Here is a 25,141-nt window from a genome sequence, read left to right as displayed (position 1 = left end):
GGAATTAAAGAGCCTCTTGATGAGGATGAAAGAGAGGAGTGAAAAGGCTGGCTTAAAACTCATCATTAAAAAAAACAAAGATCATGGCATCGGTCCCAACACTTCACAGCAAACAGAAGGGGGAAAAGCAGAAACAGTGACAGATTATATTTTCTTGGGCTCCAAGATCACTGTGAACAATGCCTGCAGCCATGAAATTCAAAGTCATTTGTTCCTTGGAAGGAAGGCTATGACCAACCTGAAGAGTGTATTAAAAAGCAGAAACATTACTTTGTTGACAAAGGTCTGTATATTCAAAGCTATAGTTTTTCCAGTAATCATGTATGGATGTGAGAGTTGGACAATAAACAAGGCTGAGTGCAGAAGAATTGATGCTTTCGAACTGCAGTGCTAGAGAAGACTCTTGAGAGTCCCTTGGACTGCAAGGAGATCAAACTAGTCAATCCTAAAGGAAATCAACCTTGAACATTCATTGGAAGAACTGATACTGAAGCTCCAATACCAAGGCCACCTAATGCAAAGAGTTGACTCACTGGAAAAGACCCTGACGCTGAGAAAGATTGAAAGCAAAAGGAGAAGGGGGCAGCAGAGAATGAGATGGTTGGATGGCATCAGAGACTCAATGAACATGAATTTGACCAAACTCCAAGAGATAGTTGAGGACAGAGGACCCTGGCATGCTGCAGTCCATGGTGTCACAAAAAGTCAAACATAACTTACCAACTGAACAACAATACAAAACACTAAGTATAATTCCAATTTATAATGAAAACAGACAATAGTTGCAAAATCCTGGACAATGACATCATAAATCAGGAAGAGAGAATGGTGATGCTATGTAGGAGTTAGAGCATTCTACAGTTCTCATAATATTCGTGCATTAAAGAAATATTAACTATAGTCTTCTATTGTTGTGCCCAGTTCCTCAGTCATGTCTGACTCTTTGTAGCCCCATGGGCTGCAGTCCGCCAGGCTCCTCTGTCCATTGTATGTTCCAAGCAAGAATTTTGGAGTGGGTTGCCATTTCCTACTCCAAGGGATCTTCTTGACCCAGGATTCAAATCGACATCTCTTGCGTCTCCTTCATTGGCAGGCAGATTATTTACCACTGTGCCACCTGGGAAGTAGTCTTCTATTAAACAACTACTAAAAAAATAAAGGGAAAAATATATATAGCTTCCAATTAATGGGAGGTGGGAGAATAAGATAAAGAGAACGTTAATCAGCCCAAAAAGATTTTAAAAAAAAGAATTTTTATAAAAGATAATAATTAACCAGCACTGTTTGACGAGTGAAGGGAAGTCAAGGGCAGAAGAAGAGACAAATCGGAAAGGAATTTCAGTATGGAGTCAAATTAGAAAGGAATTTCAGTATGAAGAAAAAAGTCTCAAACAGATACAGGAAGAGGATTAACACAAGGTTACTGGGACATTCACACATACACTCTCATACCCCCAGAGAGCTACTTTAACAGTCCAGGCAAAATAAAGATCTTTACAGAAAGGAGATGACAAACTCATCTCTTGTTTCTCACCTGGGTGACTGTGAGTGGGCTTCCCTTCCAATGGAGTCAGAGAAGTTGTTGATTTTGTGAGAAGTTCAGGTTTTTTAGATCATGTCTACAACAGAGGCAAGGAGGAGTATACTACAGAGACAGCGATCTGGGGAATTTGTGAATAAACCCATCACACAGATACTGAGGGGGAGTAAAGGACAGGTAAAACACGAACACCAGGCAAATGAAAGTGAGCTCTATGGAATGTTTTAACTCTATCTTAAAATACTTTGGACAACTGCCGTTAGGAAAAAAAATACTAAAAGAAAACTCTTCTTTAAAAAACTTTTGAAATACTGTGTGTGTTAATTGCTCAATCGTGTCCAACTCTTTGCGACCCCATGGACTATAGCCTGCCAGGCTACTCAGTCCATGGAATTCTCCAGGCAAGAATACTGCAGTGGGTAGCCATTCCCTTCTCCAGGAGATCTTCCCAACCGAGGATTGAACCCAGGCCTCCTGCATTGCTGGCTGATTCTTTACCTTGAAAGGTTTACACAGTCTTTAAAACATACTCATCCTCCGAAAACTTGTTTGTAATTTCAGTATCAGATATTTATTGTAGATAAGCAAGGCAATTCAATCTAAATTCCATTAGCAAGTGAGTTCTTCCCCATTTTTTATTTTCAATATTTACAATATAAATTATATTTTTATTAAATGAAAATAGCTTTATTCCCAAGTTTGAAGACAGCTGCAGTTCAAGCCATTCCAATTTAAGGCATTAACATGAAATGATGAGAGAAGGCAAAACTCATTTTTTTCAACACATAGAAATTAAGCTAACTAAACACTACACAACTTCTATCCATAACTACATTCCACTATCTGGTTCATTAAAGCAGAATTAAAATCGTACATAACAGCTATGGTTAGCAAATAAAAACCACAAAAAATGGTTATGACGGTGCATGAGACAGTTGGGAAGCATGGTAATTCTACATGGTTCAAAACAAGTAAGAGAAGCATCTTCTTTAAAGTCACAGAAGATAGAGTGTACTGACCAGGATATGCTAACTTCTCCTGGAATTATTCCTTACCACTACACTGGCCCTAACGTGTTGATGCTTATGCACGCACTTTGTCTAGCAAGTTCAAAGTGTGCCAAGTAAACACAGCACCTTCTGTAATTACTTCAGAAGAGGAGGAGGGAACTGCTGAGAAAAATCACCCCATGGAGCCAAAGTATCAGCAGAGGGCCAGTATCTATTACTTCAAGGCCTGATAGCAAAACCTTGGCTCAGAAAACAGATACATATTTAAGCATTCTGTGTAAGCTCAAGAAAAGCACACTCTACAAGTTTCAAGTTGGTTTATCTTGATGTTACTAAACACAAACAAGACTCAAACTGAAAGACTAGCCGGTGTAATTCCTCCTTTTTAAGGTGTAATTCCTCCTTTTTAAAGACAGCTCAAATTTATTTCCTGATTAATTAGGCCTGTCAGGTCGAGTGGAGCGTATTTTTCTCACGGGCCTCTAACACTCCCTGGGCTTAATATTCCATTGACTGAATCCGTATTTATCCTACTAATAGAAAACCATCCAGTATTATTATCCAACTCAGTGCTTCCCAACCACCTGGCCAGCGCCCTGGGGAAATGATGTGAATGACAAAGTCTGCTTTCTGTCTGACTTGACCAGCAGGGACCTCCAACCACAACAGGGCCACTTCAAGGGCTGCGGGGAACCATCTGGGCACACCTACAACCCATCTGTGCATACTGTTAATGACCATAGCACATCGGTAAGGAAGAATTTGGTCAAACTCTTCTGATACTCAGCGATAAGGTTAAACACAGCCTTACATTTTATGCACTTTTAATAGAAAAGCCAATCTTACTGAGAGAAACTATACACAAAACTCTTTAAATACAGACACACACACACACAAATACTGGCATCAGCAGCAGAATCTCCTCCCCAAAATCAAGTAAGTGTATATAGGTTAGAAAAATGAATTCTCTATATTCTTTGACTTATATTTTCATGTTTTAGTACCTATAGCCACTACTATCTAAGCTTGAATACATTTTTAAATTATAAAAATCAAGGAATATACCACAGGGGTAATTTGCATAATACATATATTCTCTCTGAAATCTGCACAATTTGTATATAGGCAAATTTTCCTGAGGAAAGTATCTATATAACTTCTCAAAGAAATGTGCTATCCAAAAAGAGTTTGTTTTGTTTTACTACTTCTACTGGAATATACAACAACTATAACTTTTCCAAATTCTAGCACACTTTACGTGGTTGTAGGGGTGTGTGTGTGTATATCTCTTCTTCCTTACACTGTCTATGAACTGGTTTCTAAGGGCACCTGACCTTGGTTAGCCTCACATACCTTCTCTTTAAAAATGGACATAGTTCTGTTGCCATGTCTACTTAAGAACTGGTGAATACATTAAATTTGGCAATGCAGAAGAAAGTTCTCTAGATAATTAGAAGTCTATCAAAATATGTCCATATGCCATAACTTTATAATGTTTATCATTGGCATTTTTATCTGTTACAATGGTCTATAAAAAGATATTTAAAATTTCATTCAGAACAAGTACTATTAAAAAATTAAAACAAGTTTTGTCTTAAAAGCACCAATACCAAGACTTTAGTTTTCTCATACAGCTTGTGGATCTTTAAGACATGTAGGTTTATATTCAGTTCAGTTCAGTTCAGTCGCTCAGTCGTGTCCGACTCTCCGCGACCCCATGAATCACAGCACGCCAGGCCTCCCTGTCCATCACCAACTCCCGGGGTTCACTCAAACTCATTTCCACAGAGTCGGTGATGCCATCCAGCCACCTCATTCTCCGTCGTCCCCTTCTCCTCCCGCCCCCAACCTCTCCCAGCATCAGAGTCTTTTCCAGGGAGTCAACTCGTCGTATGAGGTAGCCAAAGTATTGCAGTTTCAGCTTTAGCATCAGTCCCTCCAATGAACACCCAGGATTGATCTCCTTCAGAACGGACTGGTTGGATCTCCTTGCAGTATAAGGGACTCTCAAGAGTCTTCTCCAACACCATAGTTCAAAAGCATCGATTCTTCAGCGATCAGCTTTCTTCACAGTCCAACTCTCACATCCATACATGACCATGGGAAAAACCATAGCCTTGACTAGACGGACCTTGGTTGGCAAAGTAATGTCTCTGCTTTTTAATATGCTATCAAGGTTGGTCATAACTTTCCTTCCAAGGAGTAAGCGTCTTTTAATTTCATGGCTGCAATCAGCATCTGCAGTGATTTTGGAGCCCAAAAAAATAAAGTCTGACACTGTTTCCACTGTTTTTCCATCTATTTCCCATGAAGTGATGGGACCAGATGCCATGATCTTAGTTTTCTGAATGTTGAGCTTCAAGCCAACCTTTTCACTCTCCTCTTTCACTTTCATCAAGAGGCTTTTGAGTTCCTCTTCACTTTCTGCCATAAGGGTAGTGTCATCTGCATATCTGAGGTTATTGATATTTCTCCCAGCAATCTTGATTCCAGCTTGTGCTTCTTCCAGCCCAGCGTTCCTCATGATGTACTCTGCATATAAGTTAAATAAGCAAGGTGACAATATACAACCTTGACGTACACCTTTTCCTATTTGGAACCAGTCTGTTGTTCCATGTACAGTTCTAACTGTTGCTTCCTGACCTGCATACAGGTTTCTCAGGAGGCAGGTCAGGTGGTCTGGGATCCCCATCTCTTTCAGAATGTTCCACAGTTTATTGTGATCGACACAGTCAAAGGCTTTGGCATAGTCAATGAAGCAGAAATAGATGTTTTTCTGAAACTCTCTTGCTTTCTTCATGATCCAGCGGATGTTGGCAATTTGATCTCTGGTGCCTCTGCCTTTTCTAAAGCCTGCTTGAACATCTGGGAGTTCACGGTTTACATACTGCTAAAGCCTGGCTTGGAGAATTTTGAGCATGACTTTACTAGCGTGTGAGATGAGTGCAATTGTGTGGTAGTTTGAGCATTCTTTGGCATTGCCTTTCTTTGGGATTGGAATGAAGACTGACCTCTTCCAGTCCTGTGGCCACTGCTGAGTTTTCCAAATCTGCTGGCATATTGAGTGCAGCACTTTCACAGCATCATCTTTCAGGATTTGAAATAGCTCAACTGGAATTCCATCACCTCCACTAGCTTTGTTTGTAGTGATGCTTTCTAAGGCCCACTTGACTTCACACTCCAAGATGTCTGGCTTTAGGTCAGTGATCACATTATCGTGACTATCTTGGTCGTGAAGATCTTTTTTGTACAGTTCTTCTGTGTATTCTTGCCACCTCTTCTTAATATCTTCTGCTTCTGTTAGGTCCATACCATTTCTGTCCTTTATCGAGCCCATCTTTGCATGAAATGTTTCCTTGTAATCTCTAATTTTCTTGAAGAGGTCTCTTGTTTTTCCTATTCTGTTGTTTTCCTCTATTTCTTTGCATTGATCACTGAGGAAGTCTTTATATTAGAATATACTTTATCTGAAAGAGCATAATAATGGGTACTTCTGGTTAACAATGACTAAAGTGAAACTCTTGGGTAAGAGATTTCAGATACCCACTGGAACTTTCTAAAAATATTCCTACCTGAAGTAATCTGTTCAGAGACTACTGTTAGAAAGTCACACCTTTGAAAGTATATGATCACAGCTTTTCTAAGAACAAATTCTTTGCAAAGTGAAATAATTTATAGAAATGCAATAGTAAGAAACCTAAAGAAAGAAGTAAAACCAGTTATTTCCTTCCACGGTGAGGTTCTATATATACTAAGAATAGTTCTAAAAAATTTCCCCATAAACTGTAAATTACTTAATGCACTGTCCCCCTTGACCGTAAAGGACCTACGTAATAAAGATCAGCCTTTCAAACAGTCTAGGCAAGTTTCCCACAGGCACCCAACAAGGACTATGTCCCCTTTTCCTTTGTCTCCTTCAAACAAAATCTAACAAGGTTTCTAGTAATTCTCACACATATGACTTCAATAAAATAGAGATGCTACGCTCTTGGAAAGGAATGCTCAATACTATCAATATGCTCAACCCCAAGTTAACAGGTAGTTTTGACTAATGTCAATCAAAATCCCAACACAACAGAATTATATGGAGTGCTTATTAAACTTGATGTTTTCCCAAAAGATCTCTAAACCTAAGATTAAATCTCTAGAATTTATGTCCAGAAATCTGTTCAATAGCACCCCAGATAAAATTTAAGAACCCCTGCATTACTCCTACTGTCTCCTAATGATCAATCTGAAGGCCATTAATAAAACATATTCATCATGAACCGCTTTGATCACTTCAGAGGGTATTTTTTTCTACCTCTCCTCAGAGACTTGCTAAAGGAGAACGTGACCTGTGGAAACAGCAGCACCAGCATCACTTAACAGCGCACTGATAATGTAGAACCCCAGGCCCTAACCCAGATGCTCTGAGTCAGAAGCTACTTTTTAACAAACCCCCAAGTGATTCATATACTTATTAAGAGTCTGAGAAGCAGTATATTAGAGAATAAGACTCCCCAAAATTACTTTTAAAAAATTAATACACTTAATGTGAACCAGGCTTCCCTGGTGGCTCAGCTGGTAAAGAATCCGCCTGCCAATGCGGGAAATGCAAGAAATGATGGTTCACTGGTTCAGTCCCTAGGTTAGGAAGATCCCCTGAAGAAGGAAATGGCAACCCACTCCCATATTCTTGTCTGGAAAATTCTGTGGACAGAGGAGCCTGGGGGGCTACAGTCCATGAGGTCGCAAAAAGTCAGACACAACTGAATGTGCACACACACACTCTAAAGTGAACCAGCTATTCAAGTCCAAAGGAATATTCCTTTCGAACTTCCCTGCTCTGTCACCAGTCCCTTGGACACCTCATCACAACCCCTGTTCAGAAGACTGTAATGAAGTAAAGATAAAAGACTATTTTAATAGTCCTTTCAAATACCTATGGATAGTCTTCTCTGCTATTGTAGCAAAACAGAACAATTACTCATTTCTTAAAGGTCACTGTAACATGGTATCTCAAATCACATCACTGAATTTTTTGCACTCTTACATTAAAATCCAATGGTCAATCTTATATTAGTAACATCATGTATTAGGAAAATACCAGTTCACCGAGTTTAAGAAATCATGTTACCTTTTTTAAAAATTATATTTGTAAACATTATCACCTATCTCCACAGAAAAGGCTTTAATTGGTAGAGAGCTCTCAAGTTCACAGCGGCAGATACAATTTTTCCAAAATTCTAATTTTCTTTTGAAAAATCAAATTTAATAACGCTTGTTTTCCTTGAAGTGACAGTCTCACTTCATTTTTTGAGAAAATGTGCGCCAAACATCCAGATCTAAATGAATAACCATAGTCTGTCAATCACTTTCAAATAAAAATAGTGTTCCACTAAAAAAGCAGCAGGTTCAGCACATAACTGAATCACCTAAGTGCTTTTCCTCAATTATACCACCATATACTTCACCATGCAGCAAGTGCTGTTATGTATACTTCCCATTTCTTCACATATTAAAAAGATGTGAACTTATGAATGGCCAATAAGAACCACATGAAGAGATGTTCAACACCACTTATCTTTGGGAAAAGGCAAATCAAAACCACAATGATACACTATTTCACACCCATCTTGGATGGTCATTACAAAATTAAAAAAAAAAAACAGAAAATAACAAGTGTTGATGAGGACATGAGAACTTAAAATGATATAGCTGGCCACTATGGAAAACAGGATAATTCCTCAAAAAATTAAACATAGAATCTTTCATACATAATGCAGCAATTCTGTTTCTGGGTCCATACCAAAAAGAAATGAAAGCATGGGCTTGAGTAGATATTTATACACTTATATTCATAGCAGCATTACTCACAATAGTCAGAAGGTGGAAATGACCAAACTGTGTCCACTGATGGTGACTAAACAAAATGTGACATTCCATTCATGGATTACTCAGACTTAAATTCTGATACATGCTACAACATGGATGAACCTCGAAAATGTTGTGGTAAGTGAAACAAACCAATGAAAAAAGGGCAATTATCGTATGATTCCAGTTATATGAGGTACTTAGAACAGTCAAATTCATAGGGTCAGTAAGTAGAATAGTGGTTACCGGACTGGGGAAAAGGAAGAAAGTGGAGTTGGTGCTTAATGGATACGGACTTTCAATTTGGGAAGATGAAGTAGTTCTGGAAATAGATAGTGGTGATGATGGCCTAACAATGTGAATGCCACTGAACTATAAACTTCAGTTCAGTTCAGTTCAGTCGCTCAGTCGTGTCCGACTCTCCGCGACCCCATGAATCACACCACGCCGGGCCTCCCTGTCCATCACCAACTCCCGGAGTTCACTCAAACTCATGTCCACAGAGTCGGTGATGCCATCCAGCCATCTCATTCTCCGTCATCAGAGTTCACTCAAACTCATGTCCACAGAGTCGGTGATGCCATCCAGCCATCTCATTTCCTAGCATCAGAGTCTTTTCCAGTGAGTCAACTCGTCGCATGAGGTGGCCAAACTTAAAAATAGTTAAAACGGCAAATTTAATGTATATTTTACCAGAATCAGGAAAAAAAAAGACACACGTACTTTTGAGATTGAGAAAAGACTTTTTACAGCTGCATCAAAGACATTAAGAGAATGTGGCTTTAAAAAAAGAAAACAAAACTGAGCACATGTGACAGAGAAGAACACAATGACTTCTAATACATTTTGGTGCCAAATGTGTAGATTCATGGTAAAGGAGTTTTAACTAGCATTGCTTTCAAACTGTCAATGGAAATGCCAATAAAGTGTAAAAGGCAATTATGTCTTACAAGTATTATGAAAATAATTCTGACCTGACAGACCCCATCAAAAGGTTTTGAGGAATCATCCCCCTGGAGCCTACAAACAACACTTTGAGAACCATTACTGAAGCCGGTTCTTTCAGAAGTCAGGGATAGAAGGAAAGACACACAAAAGACCATGAAAAACCTTTATTTTTGTTTTGTCTTTCAAAATGAGAGAAACAGGCTGATATGTTGAATAGACAGAATAAGTAATAAGGCACAAGTAGAAACGGGGTGGGGGGGAGAGTCTAAAGTTGGAAGTAAAGGAGAGACCCATATTTAGAGGTAGATGGGGGATGGGCAAGGTTGTATTTTGGCTTTAAAAAGGCTCTAAGTGCAGGGAATGTAATGTACAGCATGTGACAATGCATGTATATCTGAAAGTTGCCAAGAGAATAGATCTTAAAAGGTCTCATCAGAGGGAAAAAAGTTTGTAACTATGTGTGGCAATGGATAGAGTTATGTGGTGATCATTTCACAATGTATACACATGTGGACTCATGTTGTATATCTGAAACTAATATAATGTTATATGTCAACTCTATCTCAATTTTAAAAAGAACTCTCTACTTAAAAAAGTACAAACACTAAATAAATGTTTCTTGATAATGATGGTGACAGTCCTGTCATTAGTTTCATAAAAAATGTTAAGAAATTTTCTTTTAATATTTTTAAATCATAGATCAAGGACCATTCCATTCTAACTTTACACTTGCATGTGTATAAAAATATGCCACATATATCACAGAAGTAATGTCATGTCGTTTTTAAGAAAATTTGTATGATGTCACATGACCTTATTTCCTGCAAAGACTCAGAAGTGTAGTATTTTCAGGTTTAAAATGTATACATGCTACGATCGAAAGATAAAAATTTGAAAGACCCTGTGTCTTTTCATTTTGAATAAATGTAGCACAAACTGGTTAAATGAAATGCAAAAGGGGATCTGATATTACAGCATATTAGACTCTAAGCTTCAAAGTTCCCATAACCTTGAACTAGGAACAGAAGGAAGTAGGGAGTAAGAATTCATGTTTCTCTTCTTTTCGCTTTCTTTCCTCCCTACCAGGAGGTCCCAGATATTGCTAAGCTAGATTCACATGAAGACGCTAAAGTAATGTTATTTTATCTTACTTTACAGTTCACAAACACATTATTTCACTCAGGGGTGAATCTTTCTAAACTGAGATAAGACTAATTTGGGGGAAGGTGTAATTTTAAACCTTTTAATGTTAATTCTGACACCTTAAACAACTGCAACACATGGTTTCATGGCCTCAGCAAAGAACAAAGTAAAAAAACTTTAACTCAAAAATGTTTGGGAATACCTCCTTCCACCTCAGACTCCTCAGGTACCCATTAATACTCCAGCTGCCTCCAGAATATTAAAAGTCCTCTGATCCCTTAAGTCTGCTCAAAGTCCCACTCCAACCAAAGGCTAAAATTTAAACGTGTACAAGAGCCAATTAAAGAGCCCACATGTAGTGGAAAGAGTGCTAAGTTAAAGTCCTGAGACCTGAATTCTGCCCTCCACAACCAACACTAACAGTGTGACTTTTTGGGCTCATCCCTTACTCTATTTTCTCATAGGTAATAAGAGAACTAAAATTGGATAATTGCTGCAATTACAGGAGATTTAATGAGGTTCTAGCATTTTAAAAGACAGACTGTTAGTCCAGCACCACCAACTCCAATTAATAGACCACTGGGGATATTCTCTGAAGGAAGCTGAGAAGGCCTTTGCCTTCATGCAGATTCTTGTCCACCACCCACCACTCCATCCCTCTATTTAGTCTTCCAAAAAAGCAAAACTCAACAGAACTGACCTCAGAATATCCATAAAGGCCCACCATAACCTTTTAAAATACATGTAACCTTTATTAAGACAGCTACTATTTTAAAGTGAGGACAAATTTGAACCTTAACTCTGTAAACAGGAGTTTCTCATGCTAGAAATTTATGGGCCATCAAAATAGTTACATCCAACTCTGAATAAAATGGATTCATACAGCACCTTGCAAACTCACTTCTAACATGATACTGCAGGCAAAATGCCATACACAAACACATGCTTTCTTTCAATCTATGGATTTGCAACATTTCTCAAGTCCCCACTTCAGTGAGCTGAAAAACAAAGCTGGAACAGCTAGTTCACTGGATTTTAAATACATACGTGTAACTATCAATTTGAATTGAGATCCTTAGAATTTTATAAATAATATTTTATTAAAAGATAAAAAATGAACAAAGATTTAACAATCTGGTTAACTATTCACCAGGATTTGAACTAGGCTAGTTGGAAAACAAAATCCTCTTTTTCAGGTCTACATTTCTGCATTACAGCACTAGTTAACTGTCTTACAAACTTCTGTCACTGCTCACAAAACAGACCATTAAAAGCCTAAGCGCAGATGAACACATACTCACCCTACTTCTGGAAAAATAACTCAAAATCCATGTCCTACTGATCATGAGTCAGTGGCATCTTTTTTGTTGCTGTTACACAAAGAACAGACAGACCATTAATATTCAGAAGGAGAGATTCTGTTATGCAGGAAAGAGAATGAAAAAGTGGGTCATGGTCAGTGATGCATAATCCTACTCCCTAGAAAAATAGTCCTGACAACATTCATTAAGCAAAATAGTTTACTGTATTATAAGTACTAATATCTTAATGATTCCAGAATGAATATCAAAATTTAGACTAACCACTGACCACCTCATTCAAAAGACAACAGTTAAGTATGTAAAAATCTCCATCAGCTCGAACAATGGCCCAGCCACACACACACACACACACAAAAATCTAAGGAAAACAAGTAAATATAGCAATTAGGCAAGGAAAGGAGTGTGTCAGAAACCTCTCTTCCAGAAAAGCAAGGAAGAAATACAAGAATGCTAAGGGTGGTAATCATGAGTTACTAAGAAAACTGCACAAAGACTTAGTTTCTACCCTCTGATCTGTTAATGCTAAGGCTTACAAATTTCCCAATCAACAAAAATTCAATGCTTCTCTGCTAGAAAATGAGCACCTCCAATATCACAGACTAATTAGAGAGGTCCTCCAAAGAAATGATCGTATGTTCCTTCAAGCAGAGCATTAAGGAGACTCCCCTCTTGCTAATCTCTCCTTCTCTTAGATTCCAGCTGTCACATTAAACCTTGATACTTTCAGTCACTGAAGAGAAAGCCTTAGCCATCTGATCATGTCCAACACTGATACTTCCTTAAGATTCGTTACTAAGAGCACATACATTGGGCCTCTTCAGCTCGCTCACAGTGTCCCACAGTCGTGGCTTTCTTAAAGACGACATGGGTCAGGGGAATTTAGAGTATTTCTGAGAGTCATACCTAATAAGAGCAACGCAGTACCCACAAAACAAAGGTGCACTATTTGTGTAATCATAACAGATGTAAAACAGGCTAGAAATTCAAAAATAAATCTGGTTGTGTTTTTTTCATCTATCTAGACAATATTGTACCTACATCATTATAAATGCATCTACTTATTTAAATTTCTATAAAGGGACATAACTTGAAAAATAGGGCCAATCTGTTCCTAAATATCAACTGAACAACAGGCAATGTCAAGTCTAGTTTGCCATCCAACTGTTTAACAGTAAATTTTTACAGGCCTTCGGACTGTTTTTAGTTCAAAACCTCAGTCTCTTACATGGATCACAAGTACAGCACTGCACGAGATAAATGATGACTATAAGCCAAATTTTAAAGGAGTTTTTAATCTTGCAGTAGAGGAAACTTTTTATCAGGCATTTTCTTGGAATAGAACAAAGCCATGTAAAGTAAGTGCAACATGAGAAACAGTTGCTACACAAGGCATCAAAGGAAGACATAACTGTACTCATTTGGTAGCACACAGGGTTTCATGGAAAAATAAAGACTGCAATTAATTAACTGTATTTTAAATGAGTGCTACAAGATCCAATTTCAACAGACCTGGAGAGGCAGGTATCTGCATTCAGGCAAATATAACAACATAAACTGAAAACCAGGAATGATAAAGCACGAAAGACGTGTAGGAGACAGAAGCACGTGTGCAACAGTGACATACACCCAGGGATGGAGCAAGAGATGAAGGCTGGAAAGGGGCTTGGAGTCACGTTACAGAGGACCCTGAATCCCAGAATACTGAGTCTGCACTTCACTTGCTTAAGCGAATAAGAGGGTGACAAAATCAGAAGTCCACTTCCAGAAGAACAAATTAGAAGGAATACAAGAGTTGCTTTGATGAGTAAAGAGCCTAAAAGGGGAGGAACAGTACACATGAGAATGTATTTCTTTTAAGAAGTATCAGGGACCCAAACTAGAGCTGACAGCAATGGGAACAAAAAGTAAAGAGTTCTTCACACACACCACAGTTAAACTTTCCAGCCATAAACTTGCTCAGAGAAAATATTACTATAACCCCTCCTCATATATTCTTTGTAAGCAAAAATTTGTAAAACGAGTTTCTTTACTTCCAGATACCCTTCAAAAAACATATATAAAATCACTTGGTGATAACAAATCATTAAAATGACAAAAGCAGCAACTAAGGTGCCACGGCCCTTGAAATTGAACTGGGCTCTGAAATGCCATGCTATTTCACCTGAACATCGGTCCTCTACCTTGAGGCTAACACACAAGGTAACTTCTTATAAAAGACTCTTTCCCAATGCTTAAGAAATAGCTTTATACCATGTAATAAGAAATAAATCGCTACCCTACACTGAAGTTTGCCAAAAAACACAGATGTATGATAACCACGCACATCCTTTCATTAAAGTCTCAATCCTAAAACTGCTCATCATTAGCCCTCCTTTCCCATGCTCCACTCTCATCAGCAGTAAGATTCAGTTATACAGGCAGAATCAGTGAAAGTCAAAACAGAAAAAGATGTTAGATTTATTTTGACCCACTTCATTTTTTTCCTTGAAGAAACTAAGGTCAAAATGTCACAATGTGAATTAGTGGCATTAACTGGGATTACCAGATGGTCTAACTCCCAAGTTTCACCTTTTTTTTAATGGTTGCCTCCAAGAAGGCACCATTTCAAAATTTAATTAAATTTAAAACAGGAAAACTAGTAACAACAAATATTTCACATTTTAAAACAATATCCATTGCAAAGTGCCTCTCCAAAGATTACATCCCAAACTATGCCCTCAAGGTTACCGGAATTCTAGGACAAACCCAAAATTCCATAAACAAAGTCCCTCTATGAAAAGGACTGACAACCACTTTCTAAGTCTTGAAACTTAGCAGAAATGTGCTGACTGATCTCAACTGTAAAGATGATACATACAAACTGAGAATCTCCAAATTAACTAAGCACCCAACTATTTAAAACAGCTCAGTCATTAACCACTCAACGTCCCAACAGAGTCCCCTAAAAATAGTGGCTTGTGGGTACATAAATGGTTCACCAGATGGATGCAGGATAAAAATCAAGGAATGAGCAGCCTCAAGCCCTTGCAGATGAAACCTCGTGCAGCTTTGAAACTGCCATTCAGACTCTTAATTTCAGAATTCCAGATCAAGGCTTTAATCATTTGATAGCTACCAAATGTGTTCGAATAAATGTGTATGTTCTACTTTGAGTTCCGACAACAAAAGAAAAAAAATAAGGAGAGAAGGGGTGAAAGAGAACCCCAGATAATACACAAGATCAGTAAAGAACACCAAAGAAGATCAGGAATCAACGTAAGGACAGACATCAATTCTACCTTCTAATATGTTCCTTAATACTTCTAACACCAATTTTCTCGTTTTCCCTCTTTCGAACTCCATAATGGAAAGATACTAACAAATATTAATTTATTCCCATTATTTTTAAAATAACCGAAGACAACCTTTCCAATTTGCTCAGCATGCAAATGTCCATACTAACCCCACAAAGTTGACTACAACTAAAATCACAGAAATGTGACATATCAGTGCAATTTAGCACCTTTACTGGAGATAAATGGGCTTCCCAGGTGGCTCAACGGTAAAAAATTTCACCAGCCAATGCAGGAGACGTGGGTTTGGTTCCTGGATTGGGAGGCTCCCCAAAGAAGAAAATGTAACCCACTCCACTATTCTTGCCTAGGAATCCCATGGACAGAGGAGCCTTTTGGGCTGCAGTTCATGGCGTCTCAAAAGACATGACAGCAACTGAGCTCACACACATTGGAGGTAAATGTACAATTTTCACTACATATTTTTGAAGTATTGGAATTTAGCATTAGTATCTTGTCCTTGAATAAACTGCCACATTTAAAGAAAATATATCAGCGATCAAAATTACATCCTAGAAGCTGTCCATACAATGATAACATAACCCAAAACAGAAGCATGTGTTAACAGGATTCTATGTAATACCCTTTGCTGCAAATTACTTTCACATTATTGTGAAACCACATGCTGCTATCAAGGTCAAAATTCTATATAGCTAACAGGAACCTACAAATTGTATGTGGCTGAATGCCATACAATAATTATCTGATCAAAATGATTTGGAATTTTTACAAACATGTGACACTTACTTCAGGATAAATGTACCACCTAACCTAAAAGCAAGTTACTACAATGTCAGAATCAAATTTCACTGAAAGCTTACAACTAAATCTGAACCAGAAACTAATCCATATTTATTGAGAGATTTGGCATGCACTGTTAGGTACTGTCACAAATTATCTTGTCAATATCACACATTACCTATTGATTTTCATACTAGGTATTAGCTATGTGCTACAGAAAAGGAAACAATGTTTCCTGACAGTTTAATTTCAACAACTGAAAACTACTGCACAGAACTGAAAGATACAGAGATAAATAAGACCCTGTCCTCAAAATACTCTCCATCCAAAAAAAAAGACTGTCAAAATCAACTGCAGAAGATAAGACAATTTCACAATGGCACGTAGAAACGCTTTTTTTTTTTTTTAACTCGGCCACTTTTGCTAAATAAAGAAAAATATAATGTCAGCAGAGAAAGGTGACTTAAGGGGGCATCCATGTTATTCTTTCTTTGCTGTTTCAAGGAAGCTAAATGAATTGCCACTTTGCAGATTTGTCTTCACTAAAAGTAGAAAATTCAGGGTCCCCAGGCCTAAGCAGAAGACCTCTGAGGGGACAAGAACTAAAGAGTCCTCCACTGGTACTTAATTTTCACATTAGGTCTTAAATCCTGCTGAAGAATTCTGGTTTCCCAAAAAAGTCAGAAATCATTTCCTTTGAAAAGTATTTGAATGCCTATGGTGAGGCAATTTTCGTGACACAAAAAGCAATTAATGGAGTGTCCTTCTGCCTCCAGAATTTCACTATCTGCTAGGGGCGTTGAGACAGAAACAATAATTAATCACCTGTTTCCAAGTGCTTACATAATTGTATCTCAAGACAAAAGATTAAATGTGATAAGAGAAGAAAAAGCAAACAGCTACAAATGTCCACAGGAAGAAGGGAGTGATCAGAGCCAGCAGTTAGGAAGCTAGGGTTAGAGAGGCAGAGTGAAAGGCAAACAGGAGATTCAATCCCGGAACCAGGAGGCGAGACGCACACTGTGGCTGGAGCAAACAGCATTACCAGAAAATAATCACAGCTAAGTTTCACAAGGTAGGTGAATGACTGAGCACACACAATCATGAACTTGTTGTTTAGTCGCTAAGTTGTGTCTAACTCTTTTGCAACACCATGGACCGTAGCCTGCCAGGCTCCTCTGTCCATGGGATTTCCCAGGCAAGAATACTGGAGTGGGTTGCCATTTACTCCTCCAGGGGATCTTCCCAACCCAGGGATTGAACTCTTGTCTCCTGCACTGGCAGGAGGATTTTTTACCACTGAGCCACCAGGGAAGCCCATTATAATCACGAATGCCTGGCCAAAAAAAGGTAACCAAGTAAGATGACTTCTCAGCAACACAACTGTTCCTCCCTCCCTTCACTCATCAGTTTTAAGGCATCAGATTCTCCTGTATTCCTCTGATTCTCTGGCAGCTCCCTTTTAGTCTTCTCAGTCTCTGCCTACTCTTAAATCACTGGTTCTCAAGGTATGCTTCCTGGACCAGCAGTATCTGCACTGATGAGCAAGTTGGTAGAAATGAAAATTACGGGCTCTGCCCAGCCATACAAAATCAAACTCTGCATGTCAGGTTCAGCAATCTGTGGTTTACCAAGCTCTCCAAATAAATGATTCTAATAAACTCTAATGTCTGAAACCAGTGCTCCACAGGAGTCCTTCATGAGAGCCTTGCCCTTCTCATTCTACACGCTCTCCTACACCCATCCTCTCCCAGGGCTTAAAATAACAGTCAAAGAAATGCTCACTAATCACAAGTACCTGTCTCTAAGCCCAAACACCTTTGCTGCGTACCAGACCATATACTCAGCCTCCTACTTGACAAGTATTTCCTCCCCGATTCTCAACTAAACATGTCCGGAATTACTGGATATTCTTCCAACCTCCACTCCCAACCCCCAAATTCTGTTCCTTCACTTCTCTTCCCATCTCAATAAGAGCACCGCCATCCAAGAGGTGCATAAGCAAGTCATTCTTCACACTTCCTCCAGCACCCATCTCCATGTAATCCACACCCGGTCCTCCCATTCAAGCATTAGTAACACTAGGCTCCATCCCCACTGCCACCCTCTTAACTAATCATCTAATTTGTATACCTCTCAAACAGTGGAGAAGGAAATGGCAACCCACTCCAGTGTTCTTGCCTGGAGAATCCCAGGGACGGGGGAGCCTGGTGGGCTTCCGTCTATGGGTCACACAGAGTCGGACATGACTGAAGTGACTTAGCAGCAGCAGCAGCAAAGTCACCACAGAGCAAACACCATGATCTTTCGAAAACAAATCAGAGCATGTCATGGCCCAAATTTAAATCCTTCACTAGCTTCCCACTGCATTTTCAGATAAAATCTAAATGCCCAACATGCCATACAAAGATCTAGATCCTAGTCACCGCTCCAAAACCATCCTGGTTCTTCTTTCACATGATTCATTCACTACGGTCGACGGCTCTGGACTTGCTTCAGTTTCTGGAACTCTTCCCTACAGAGGAGTTTCTCTCTTCATGACATACTCCACACCACCCCCACCTTCACACCTCTGCCTTTACTTAACCCTCCTCATACTTCAGATTTGTGCTAAAACATCAAAAAAAAGGGAGGGACCTCCTAATCCACCAATATAACCTGAATCAGTTATTCCCTCATAAAACCCTATGCTTTCTTGTCACAACAATTATCTAAACTGCTAACTACATTAACCTGACTGACTTTATCATCTAGACTTTAAGTTTCATAAGGCCAAAGAAATATCTGTTTTGTTCTACTAGTACAGAGCTTGGCATTCATAAATAGCTAGGGAATAGGAACAGTTGTTGATATCTTTATTAAACCCTCTTCTCTTATGTCTTAGGAACTTTAACTTACATGTTAATGCGTAGCCACAGATAATTCCTGCATGAAACATCATGCTTAAATACATCATTTTTCTTACTGATTTATATTGCAAAATCAGAAGTACTTGACTACCTTTCTGTAAAATTAACAATGAGAATTAACTGGCACCTAGGCTAAATTCACCCTACTCCAAGCAGTTGAATCTGAAAGAGTTACCGAGCTACTTTTACAATGATCTGTAGTAAATTCCTGGCCTCCAATTTCTGACAGTGCCAACAACACCCCCACCACCATGCCCATGTCAGAAAGTCCTATGCACCCAATCATATTCAAAATATCATTCCTATCCAGCCCCATAACCTCATGATTAGATTATGTCAACAAATTATGGATGGTGTCCTGCCCTCTACGCTGCTCTCCATTTAAGTCCACTTTTTACCAAAGACATTTAAGGGGAAAAGTCCCCTAATGGAGAACCCACTCTTCCCATTATCAATTCAACATTAAATTCTTCTGACTAGACTGAAGTCATGTTATCCAAAAGTGGTCCTATGTTTTAGTAAAAACTTGGAAGGTGACATTGAATTATATGTGCTTGACAACTTGACACTGTTTCAAGCTAAAATTTACATATAGCTCTAGCTCATTTCTACAGCCTGGGCTTCCCTGGTGGCTCAGAGGTTAAAGCGTCTGCCTCCAATGCGGGAGACCTGGGTTCGATCCCTGGGTAGGGAAGATCCCCTGGAGAAGGAAACGGTAACCCACTCCAATATTCTTGCCTGGAGAATCCCATGGATGGAGAAGCCTGGTAGGCTACAGTCCACGGGGTCGCATAGAGTCAGACACGACTGAGCGACGGAACGGAACCTAAAATTGAACCTGCATTCCTGACACTAAACAAAACTGTTTTTTGAGGAAAACCATGAAAATGCCTGTCATATCAGTTGTTTCAACTTTTAGCGAGAACTAAAAAGGTGCAAGTTCTAAGAATTTTTCAACACATATATTCTTGCTTATTTAACTTATATGCAGAGTACACCATGAGAAACACTGGGCTGGAGGAAGCACAGGCTGGAATCAAGATTGCTGGAAGAAATATCAATAACCTCAGATATGCAGATGACACCACCCTTACGGCAGAAAGTGAAGAACTAAAGAACCTCTTGATGAAAGTGAAAGAGGAGAGTGAAAAAGTTGGCTTAAAGCTCAACATTCAGAAAACAAAGATCATGGCATCCGGTCCCATCACTTCACAGCAAATAGTTGTGGAAACAGTGGCTGACTGTATTTTTCTGGGCTCCAAAACCACTGCGGATGGTGACTGCAGCCATGAAATTAAAAGACTCTTACTCCTTAGAAGGAAAGTTATGACCAACCTAGACAGCATATTAAAAAGCAGAGACATTACTTTGCCAACAAAGGTCCGTCTAGTCAAGGCTATGGTTTTTCCCGTGGTCATGTATGGATGTAAGAGTTGGACTGTGAAGAAAGCTGAGCACCAAAGAATTGATGCTATTGAACTGTGGTGTTGGAGAAGACTCTTGAGAGTCCCTTGAACTGCAAGGAGATCCAACCAGTCCATTCTAAAGGAAATCAGTCCTGGATGTTCATTGGAAGGACTGATGTTGAAGCTGAAACTCCAATACTTTGGCCACCTGATGTGAACAGATGACTCATTGGAAAAGACCCTGATGCTGGGAAAGATTGAGGGCAGAAGAAAAGGACAAGGGAGGATGAGATGGTTGGATGGCATCACTGACTCAATGGACATGGGTTTGAGTGAACTCCGGGAGTTGGTGATGGACAGGGAGGCCTGGCCTGCTGCGGTTCATGGGGTCGCAGAGTTGGACACAACTGAGCGATGGAACTGATATTCTTAACTAGAAAGAGATCTGAAGTGTATAACATTTCAGAAAGGAAACTACACCAACACACAACATAAGTATACCCCTAAGAATCTAGGTTTTTAAAATTATATATATTATATAAAACATATATAAGCATGTGTATGTTCATACACGGCTGATCTTCATTATTTGAGTCCGTACTTGTAAACTTGCTTACTTGTCAAAATTTATTTGTATCTCTGAAATCAATACAATATCCCAAAATCAAAACAATGGCACTTTCATAGTCATTTGCAGACTGCGCAGTAGAGAAAATTTTGAGTATGCCAGCTGGCATCAACAAGGTATTACTCTGCCTTCTTTCAGCTCTCATACTGTAAGCAACAGCCCTTTTCAAGGTCTATACAGTGTCATGTTTTTCTCATTTTTGTGTTTTTTACTGACGATTCTGTTGTTAAAAACAGCACGCAAGCATAGTGCCAAAATGTTGTCCACCTAGCATTCCTTACAGCAAGAAGGCTATATGATGTCCCTTACAGAGAAAATCTGTTTGTTCACTAAGCTTCATTTAGGCACGAGCTACAGTACTGTTGGCGGTGAATTCAATGTTAATGAGTGAACAATATATATACTAAACAAGGTGTCTTTAAACAGAAACACACATAAAACAAAGTTTATATTGACTGGCAAAAATGTGAACAGAGACTCGTGGTACCCTAACACTGTATTTCCCCTAGGCACAATGATTCCATATTTGCTAAATCACTGTTGACAACAACTTTATAGAACATAAGTTCTATGAATAACGAAAATCAAATATGTACATGGGGAGGGAGACAGGTAGCACTCCCACCAGGCTGACTGAAGACTCAAAGACACTGCAGAAGTCATTCTGAGCAATAGCATGGCAAAACATTCAGGACACAGCATCCAGAGTCCTGGCTCCATTTAAATAACACAGACACAAAACAAAAATGTAAAACCTACTAAGCTTTGTGTCTACCTTTTTCCCACTCAATGGTAAACCTCTCCCCAATTCAGGTGCTCTAAACTCTAAAGCCTTTTCATAAGCACTTACCATAATCTTACAACTGAGCAAATATATCTGTAAAGTAAAGGAATGATCATTCTTGAATGTAAACCACATTTGTGCTTAAATATCTACACTGTGGCATATCTGGAAAGAAGAGAGGATAAGAAGCATATGAAACGACAATATATCGTCAGAATCAAAGAGTAAACCGAATATAGATAATTTCAATTGTGTATGTGCTGGAAAGAGAAGAAATACACAAGGGAACAAGACCAAGGACTCAGCCTTCCCTCCACAGAAGGCCAAAAGTCTAGGCCCAGGAGCTGGACTGGTGGGGGCATGGGTGGGGAGTAGTGCCATCTTTCAAAAGAGTTTGTTTGATGGCTTGCTTCCTCCTAACACTTGACTGACTGCAGATTTTTCTAAGAGAAATGACAAATTATGGCAAAAGGCAGTGGAACACTAACAGTGACATTAGTGACTGAAAAAATTTTTCTTTTAAATTTTATTTTGTGTGTGGTTGAGCACTCCCCTTTTGAAATTTATTTGCATTTTCCAAAATTACTTTTTGTTGAAAATAGCTTGCTCAGAAGTAACCATAGGACATGCATGGAGCAGTGGCAAAAACTACAAATCCAAAGTCTAGTTTCATGAAATGTTGATGATTTCCTTCTATTAAATAAAAGACTCATCTGGGATTTAGTGAAATGAAGTGAGTGTAATATTACTCAAGTCACACTTGAATTAGTTACCACAGTTCAAACGACAGAAGTACAGCATATGAGTTAACAGCCACGTCTTCTGAAAACCTACAGCTCAAGCTACAACTCAAACATTTGAAATTCCTGTAAAATAATGCGATAGGAACTTTCACAGCATAGTAAATCTGTCAACACCCATTACCATACACTCATTATTTGACAAGCTAAGGATCCTCCTCCCACCTCTTTAAGACTCAGCCAGGCTCGTTACTAGGGGCTTGCCAAACAATGCATCCATCCCTGAACCATTCAAATCTTCTTTCTCTTTAGAGTACTTTATAGACAATAACCTTCCATTTTTCCTCTTGTACTCGTTTGCTATTGTTTACTGCATTTCAAAAAGCACAAGCGGAATCTCAGTCTACTGTCTCCAAACCACATCAACAACTAGCTCTCAGAGAACCAAAACTACTGTCTTTGATTTCTTCTCCCCTCATCTTGGAACTTAAAAGGGCCATTTACCAAGAAATTTGGAGAAGGAAATGGCAACCCACTCCAGTATTCCTGCCTGGAGAATCTCATGGACAGAGGAGCCTGGTGGGCTACTGTTCATGGGGTCACAAAGAGTCGGACACAACTGAGGGACTAAGCACACCAACAAATTACTTCCTGAGAAGTATTTAAGTATTTTTTTAGTAATATCATTCTGCGATTAAAAACTCAAAAGCCAGTGAAACATGCGACAAAAGTTATCTCCTACAAGCCAATTATACACGATACACAAAACTGAAGTGTAGGATCTTTTTTCTTTTTTTTAACAGAGTAAACTTTTTTGTAAGCAGTCTTGCAACTGTTGACATAACCCGGTAAAGATAATGAGGGTTCCCAAACAAAACTTCTCAAGTGGAAGTTAACCGTTCCTACCGCCTTTTAAAGTACTATCAAAGAGACGTCCTGCAAGGATATGACTGGTCTCATAGAGAAAATTCTAAATAACAAAGCGGACTTCAAGTTTACCTGCTCCCCCAATGGCAACCCACTGACTGAAATCTGGGGCAAAGCATCACCTCCAGCACGCGCACACACAGAAATAAGTTGTTTTCAACTGATGACTGAGCAGGAGCAAACCCAGGCGGAACACCCGGGGCTGCGGGGTCCTGAGCTCTGCGGCGCGGGTGGAGAGGCTAGTGCAGGACAGCCGCCTGAGCCACAGAGGGGAGAAAGGAGACCCAATCCTGCTCGATCTGAACCCCTAATGAGTCACTGGTTCAATCATGACACCGCAGCCCTCGCTAAGACGTTTCCTATTTATCTCAGCCTCAATAGGGAGTGAAAATGACAAACTCGTACTGAAAGAACTGTGCACGGGTCAGAGCTGCCGGCGGCAAGAGAAGCCGACTTAGGCGCGAGCCCCCGCCGGCCTGGCCGAGGAAGCAGGAGAGGGAAGAAGAGTGAGCCGCGAGGGCGCGGAAAGAAGCGGGAGAGAACGGGAGAAGCTACCGCCACACCCCAGCCCTCCCTCACCTGCCTGCCCGAGCCTCCCCGGGCGCCCGTACCTTCGGCCAGCGACTCCTCCAGGGTGACCTGGTAGCGGCCGACCGCGAACACCCGGACCCCCACGGACGAGCTCCCGGCCCCGGCCCCGCCGGCCCCGCCACCCGCCGCTCCGCCGCCGCCGCCGCCGCCCTCCGACTTGGGCATTCGAGAGAACTTCTTCATGGTCCCGCCGGCGCGCTGCAGGGCGCGGGACGCGCCTGAGGGCGAGCGAGAGGGCGAGTGCCCGGCCCGGCGCGCGCGGCCGGGGCGTCCGCGAGGGGTCACCGCCCCGCGCCTGTGCGAGCGTCCGCGCGCGCTGCGGCCCGCCGAGCCTCACATTCCGCGCGCCGCGAGCGCACTGCCCCGGCCCCGCCGCCCGCCCCGCGGCGCCGCTGCAGCTGCCGGGCTCCCGCAGAGGGCGGCGAGGAGGGCGGGGACGGGGCGGGGCGCGAGGGGGCGGGCCCGAGTGCGGGAGCGACGCGGCCGCCGCCGCGCCGGGCGCCCGGAGCGCGAACCCGGAGGAGGGCGCCAGGGAGGGAGAGGGCCAGGGGGCGGGGCGGCCGGGCCCTCCGGGGAGTGGGCCGCGCCGCTCAGGCCGCACACCCGCTGGACCGCCCCGCCGCCGCCCCGGCCGAGCCCGCGCCGCCCGCCGCTCGCGGCCGTTGGCGGCGCGGCGCCCGTGCCAACCGCCCACTGAGGCGAGGCGCCCCGCGCAGGCGCGCGGCCCGCGCCGCCGGAAGTGACGGTTCCGGCGCTTGTCACGTGGGGGGACGGGGGAGGCGAGGGTGGGGGTTGGGGACGAGGGCGAGGTCCGGAGTCGCGGATCGGGGGTCCCGGCTGGGGGGGCTCAGGCCGGCTTCCTGAGGTCCCGGCTTCGAGCCGGGAGATGGTCAGGGGACCGGTTTTGGCTCTGGCTGTGCGGCGAGGTCTGGCATCGCCGCTCCAGGTTGGTATGTCACTCGGGGGCTTAAAACTGCCGCCAACATCTTCACCCCTGCGAAGGGAATTTTCTCCCTGCTTTTCGAAGTCGTATTTCCAGAAATTCTCCCCTGAGAACCTTCTTCCGCTCGCCCACCCCCCGCGCGTGGGAGGTGGGAGCAGCACAGAACTAGAGCGGATTTCACTACCCTAACTTCTGAAGCCGTGGTGTCGCGCTCTGTGTAACAGCCGCCTGTGCTGGGAGCGTTCTGCGGTTTACAAATGACGTACGAGTACCTGGAGAATCTCGTGTGTGCTCTGCAGTAACCCTGCGAAGTATTCAGAA

General features: G+C 41.2%; 1 protein-coding gene across 2 annotated transcripts in view; it reads right to left on the bottom strand.

Annotated features, from left to right (window-relative positions):
- Positions 1-24,196, bottom strand: part of BMP2K (BMP2 inducible kinase) — a 122,307-nt gene extending 98,111 nt beyond the window's left edge. For both annotated transcript variants that reach the window (XM_088836415.1, XM_088836416.1), the window contains exon 1: positions 23,898-24,196. In XM_088836415.1, coding sequence (XP_088692541.1) covers positions 23,898-24,060 — 163 coding nt within the window. In that variant the 5' untranslated portion in view covers positions 24,061-24,196. The remainder of the gene's footprint in view (positions 1-23,897) is intronic.
- Positions 24,197-25,141: the final 945 nt, after the last annotated feature.

This window comes from Moschus berezovskii, chromosome 5 (genome assembly GCF_049115385.1).
Source record: "Moschus berezovskii isolate FMDL1 chromosome 5, NW_MosBer_1.0, whole genome shotgun sequence".
NCBI lineage: Eukaryota > Metazoa > Chordata > Mammalia > Artiodactyla > Moschidae > Moschus > Moschus berezovskii.
Note: the sequence above shows the minus strand (reverse complement) of the source record. Positions and strands in the feature narration are given on the sequence as shown.